The sequence below is a fragment of the Mytilus trossulus genome, chromosome 2 (assembly GCF_036588685.1).
Source record: "Mytilus trossulus isolate FHL-02 chromosome 2, PNRI_Mtr1.1.1.hap1, whole genome shotgun sequence".
In the NCBI taxonomy this organism is placed as follows: domain Eukaryota; kingdom Metazoa; phylum Mollusca; class Bivalvia; order Mytilida; family Mytilidae; genus Mytilus; species Mytilus trossulus.
Window position 1 is genome coordinate 25,930,155 of NC_086374.1, and position 6,123 is coordinate 25,936,277.

Sequence of the window (6,123 nt, forward strand, 5' to 3'; positions counted from 1 at the left end):
TAAGCATGATGTCAATACTGAGTTTTTATCCAAACAAAGACATGTTCGCACTTTTAAAAAAAGAAAAACCCAACGAAAACCGAAGAAAATCAGCCTTTAGAAAATTAAAATATGAATAGAAGTCATGAATTTTGGTCTACGATTATTACTTAAGGTAAAAAAACCAAAGGTCGATATCAAATTGCCGTTTATCAAGGATAATAATGCGATTTAATCTCATTTAGTAACCATCCAGATTGTTTATAATATATTATAAAACATCTTTAATCGATAGTTTAATGTCCTAATTTTTTTAAAGACTTTGAACAACAAAACAAAAATTCATTTGTATAAGCTAGTCTACTTCAATTTTGATTTCGTCGTTGTCGGAATCTGTAGTATTTATACTAGTAGTCGATGCAACTAGTTGTCTTAAACTTGCTGTTGAACCTTTTCCTTCATTATCCGAATAGATGGATGTCCTAGAGTTGTGTTTATAAAGATTTCCTCTGTTAAGCATGAAACTGCCTTTAAAACTTTGATCGTCTGAAATTGTGTCAAGGCTTACAGAGGAACCCATTTGTTTTTTATCCGTAGACTTTCTGCTTCTTCTTGAGTACGTATCTTCTTCCTGAATCGTTCGTAAAGTCGCTTTTGAAGTGAAATGATTTTCAACAATACCTTTTGAACGTAAACTGTCCCGCCTTGATCTTGCAGAAGATGCTCTTGAAGTAGACACAGACGGCAAATATTCAAATCGAGCGCACGTTTTTGCGCCTGTGTCATCTGATATATAAGTTCCTATCATTTCAGTTCCGGCAAATTCTAATTCAACAGTTCCAAAAACACGCCGAGGCCATTTTCCGTCTGGTGGTGATACAACTATTTCTGCGTGTAATCGACAGCCTTCATCAGTCGTGTAAACAGGATCTTCTTCATCACTAGCGAATATTTGAACTCTTATTGGGGATAACCTGTTTTCTTGAGCTTCTTCGGTCTCAAACGCATCTATAACACGAATAGATCTTACTTCGCCTTCTTTTATTTCTTCATTTACAATAAAAAGTACACGAAATATATTGGAACAATACGGCTTGTCATTCCATATAACACGATGAGATTCAGGATGACGTCTTTTACTATAAGGCAGCATGGCATTGACGCCATAGGTAAAATTACACAATCTAGTGCCAAATGTTCTTGGGTTATGTCCAAAAATGACCGCACCCTTAAGGACAGCAAGACCACCCTCCATCGGAATAAAGAACTGTAAATCTGGAAATGCATTTTTAATTTCCAATTGTAAAATTTCAGATTCAGAAAAGCCTCCAACCATTAATATAGCGCTTACATCTTTACATCGGGGATGGTTTAAGATTTTGCCTATTTCTTGTGTTACGTTTAATACAATGTCAGCGTAAAGATCTTCAAACACCTCAGGCGAAAGACATAGTTTAGACTTTTTGAACTTTATTTTACCAGAGTATTTTGACTTGCAGATTGCATCTTCTATTTTTCGACCAGTATATGTCTCAAAAAGATCACAGAGTTCGAAAGGAAGCCTCATGACAATATCATTTTTCAAAAATCTGTTGTACGTCTTCTTTTTTAATTCGAATTGTCGGGTTAAATCTAAGTAATCCGGTCCATTAAAGTCTCTAAATTGTTGAATGATGTCATCTCCAAATACATTACATAGTAACTTCATGAATTCTTCATTAATTTTGTCGCCACCCCATGGTCCACCAGAAACTTTATAAAGCATATCGATCTCCTCTCCACGACTAACTTCCTGTGTGGAAATATTTACAGTACCTCCTAAAAGAAAATGGTGTTGTATATAATGATTGTTTTTTGTGAGTAAGAAAAAAATTAAAACAATAGCGACTGAAAATAGCATTTATCATTTACTTAGTATATTTGCCGATTAAAAATAATTTTCACTTGCAAACTTAGCACATGCAACAAGTATGTATCACCCTTTAATTTTAAAGAAACTGACTTGTTTTTAATTTCTGTGTAATTTGGTCCCCTGTGGAGAGTTGCCTCATTGGCGATTATAATGCATCTTTTATTTCATATTTGTTACAGGAATTTTGATTTTTCTCAGAATGTTTGGATTACATATCTGTCATGTGTTCTGTTTTTAATAATTGTTTCAGCAAAATATGATAATCCTTTGGAAGTTATACTAATTGATACTTTGATAGAACATGATCTATTTATTAGATGTTATTGACTTTGAGCTAGCTTTCATTAACTTTGAATAATCCTTTTCCATTACTGACGCCTGCTTACGTATAAGTTGGTTCGGTCTGTATTTGCTAAAAATAGGCGTTTGTAGCTGATTTGGAAAAAAAGTAAGGTACTTGCTTTTAATGATTTGTCAATAGCATGTTGTGCTTTCAAAGATTTGTCTATTAAATATTAGACGAGCATGAATTTAATAGTAAGTAAAAACCACCTTGATATTCTTTTCTATATTGACTATTGTTTTGAGGTCTTTTTTTCTTTCAGATATTCCTGGGATCCATGGTGTAAATCATTCAGATATGAAACCGTTTTTATTGTACACTGTACATTTGTTTCTTCTATTGTCGAATATTTCATATTTGGGATGTTCATTATTTCGCATCCATATGTACACTCTACTTGTCCAACATGACGCATTTTACTCTTGATTTTTCGAATATGACTCATTTATTTAACTTTGTTTATTTCAAGGCATTAAACATTTGAACTCTTCATGTTCTAGGTATATCAGATTAATATTCTTTTTAGTTTTTTTTTTGTCATTTTTTTACTAGTAAACATTTGCCCTTTTCGTTCATGGGATATTATATATATTAACTCCTTAATTGTTTGCGATTTGAGGCATTTAAAATTGATTCGGAATATCAAAATTATTCATAGATAATTTAAGGGAATGTCTTGTGATATGAGATCTTTCGAACTTGAGACTCCACTTAATTTTACAATAACTCAATACATACCGCCGGCGTCAACAACTATATATTTTCTACCAGCTTCGAATGATTTAAAACTCGTCACTTTGTTATTTCCAATAAATTTATCAACAGGAAGTAGCCTGCAGTGTATTGAAGCTGCCTCTGGTTCAAACAATATGGAAACCTTTTGTCGATCTAGACCAGCCTATTAAATGAACATGAATTTAACATATCAGAAATAGTTTCGATGATTTTGTGATAAAATCTTAGTTAACATGTTATAAATAGTTTCATAAATAACGTGAAACTACTTAAACAGTACTGAAAATTTAAACCACGTGTAAGTATGATAATAAATGATTTTTTCTACGTACAAAAAATGATTAGCGAGAGAAAAAAAACAACGATAAAATCAGTTGTGATTCCAGATTTTTAAGATTCATTGTTCATACAAAGTATTTTGCAAAGACTCTGAATAACAAAAACGTGTTCTACAGAAGAGCGAGTCATTGTTGAGATTTTCACTCTTAGTTAAACTGTTAGTATTCGCCTAAAGCAATGCGATATGTGCAATTTCCCTAGCAGTACGCGATCATGAACTATTATCTCAGTTTTCTTAGTTCAAAACTTCTTAAACGCTGACACTGCGCAAAGGCATTTCCGAAGCATAGTGTTCTCTAGGAAGACAGTGCTTTGTAATCTGTAGATATAGATGTGTTAAACAACCAACCGGTATTAAAATTACATAGTTTTGTGCATTTTTCATAATATCATTTAATCTTTGCCATATTTTCTGTATATGTCACCTACAAGGAATGTTTTCGACTTAAAGATTATAGAGGTCGTATTTTTCAAGAAAAAACTTTGCTATTACAGATAATAACTGATTTGTTAAATTCCTGTTAAGCACAGTCACGCTAAGATAGATGTAATCTGAGTTTTAGTATTTTTACAATGTTAACTATTAAAACACAAATTTACAATCATAATTCATCCTTTTATTAATGTGTGTTCATAACTGTATTAAACCATATATGCGTAGGTTCAAATGAGTAAAGCAAGCATTATCGATTTTGAGGGGTAAATCGTATTTTATTTATCCGAGGTAGCATCATAAATAACTTTGGATAATCATTCATATCCATTTATTTTCGTTATATCCTATTACATAATGCAATTGACTTTTTGATTAATTGATGCTACCTTTTCCGCACATTGCATCATAAACTCTTTAGCAGGTTCAGTCCATATTGATGGTACTGTAATAGTCCACCAAATTTCACTTTCGTGTAATCCAACATTCCTTTCACGGAGCTGTATCAATAAATGTCTACGTAGATACCCGATAGCAATGGAGAATATACGTCGTGCAGACATAGATTTCCCTCCCACATCGTCAATCTTGAAATCTCTGGCAATATCCTATAAAATTTGAGAAAGCATTACTTTGACAAAGGACAAAGTAAAGGATACAATAAATAGACAAACATATTTATTTTCTATAGTATTTACAATATCATTTAAGTAGTTAGTACTTATACTATTCTAATCCTCAAACTCAATTCCTTGGATGTTTAATTTTTTCTACTACATGTTATATATATTTTTATATACCAAAAAGCATTGGTAATTTTCATAGTTATATGTCTTATATTTCTGTATTTCACTTTCAAGTACTTTTACTGCACTAAAATAACAGTTTGCACCTACCTCCCCATTCTCAATAGCTTTGTATAGTAACATTTTGAATCCTTTAAAGTAATACCAATCATCTTGGAGATTGTTAGCAAGTATTCCTTCATACTTATCTTCAGCTTCATATCCGAATGCTATAAATCTCTTCTCTAAGTCCAGCAGAACAGAGCATGGAGCTTTACTTGTAGCAATATCATGATTTCCAGTGGTCCAAAGGAAAGTAGAAATATCTAAGGGATCTTTTCGGTATTCATGTCGGAAAGAGAAGGCATATCCAGCTGTTGTACTGCCAAAGTCGATCGCAGCTACGAGAAGTTTATAATCTTCATCCATATATATCTTCACTTGAAAGAAAAGAATGTAGCAAAATATAATAAAAATATTTCAATGTTGACTATTATCATTCTGTAAATAATTCTCCTTTTCATTATTCTTAATAAAGTATGTAAATGATTCCCTTTACATTGTATAATTATGACAGTTTGCAGATGTGGAACTTTATCTGTTGAAGTTTATGGAACCAAACTTTGAAACAGTTTTCAAAGTCTATTTTTTTCTTTTGACAAGTTTGAAATGTCAATGTTCGAATTGACATTGATGTGCATGTACTTTTCCCCGGACAAGCACCTCGTCAAATGTAGGCGGATGAGGACAGCTTATTACTTCCAACCTATTGTATATAACGTACCAGTAAATACTGGTTGTCATAAATTATAAATTTAAAGTCGAAGAACTATTATGTTATATGATTTCTATTGAAATGCATATTACAGTATTACATAATGAAGGATACAGAGTACATCATCCAAGAAGACCATATATAATGGCATTGTCATTAACAAAGTTTGCAAGGGGAGGTTTAGTTTGATGGAACAGATGTTCGATAACGAAAGTTGGAAAATTCTAAAAAAATAAATAATCAAAAGTTAGATAGCATGCATTTAAAATAGACAATAACGTTAATAGAACACAACATGTTATCATTGAATTTGAACGTATAAAAATATGTACATCTACCAGTGCCTTGGACATTATTGTATGTATATTAAGATGGAATTAACAAAACACGCACGCATACACCAATATCAAATCAGCAACCAAAATATAACTAAAACTCAATGTAACGAAAGGTGCAAAACCTCTGACATACTCTTTTAACACTTACCAAGACTAGTCCATCAGCGTTTACGTTTTTCGTGTTAAAAGTGCCGTTTCATCAATATAAAATGTTGGAGTCCATATTGTTGTACATGTTATACTTGAATCAATACATATTAATTAGCATGAAATACTGACCTGTTATAAACAATGAAGTCATTTAATAAGATGTAGCGTTAGATAAAGTTATGCTCGAATGGTAACCATTTATACATTCATCGTTAATATATCAGTTTAATTAATTTGGCAGTCATACCCAATTATTAAATGCATTATTATTCTGAATTGTTAAGACAAAATAGTTTAAACACAAACGCTTAAATTTGTTACGGATAAAGTATTG

The 6,123-nt window shown here is 31.8% G+C and overlaps 1 protein-coding gene across 1 annotated transcript; it reads right to left on the reverse strand.

Moving 5' to 3' along the window:
- Nucleotides 1-270: 270 nt before the first annotated feature.
- LOC134706848 (heat shock 70 kDa protein 12A-like) lies at nt 271-5,888 on the reverse strand. The gene is made up of 5 exons (XM_063566164.1): nt 5,788-5,888; nt 4,638-4,966; nt 4,131-4,349; nt 2,973-3,132; nt 271-1,797 (listed from the first exon to the last, which is right to left on the reverse strand). The coding sequence occupies exons 2-5, from the start codon at nt 4,953-4,955 to the stop codon at nt 335-337; spliced, it is 2,160 nt and encodes a 719-aa protein (XP_063422234.1). The 5' UTR covers nt 4,956-4,966; nt 5,788-5,888; the 3' UTR covers nt 271-334.
- Nucleotides 5,889-6,123: the final 235 nt, after the last annotated feature.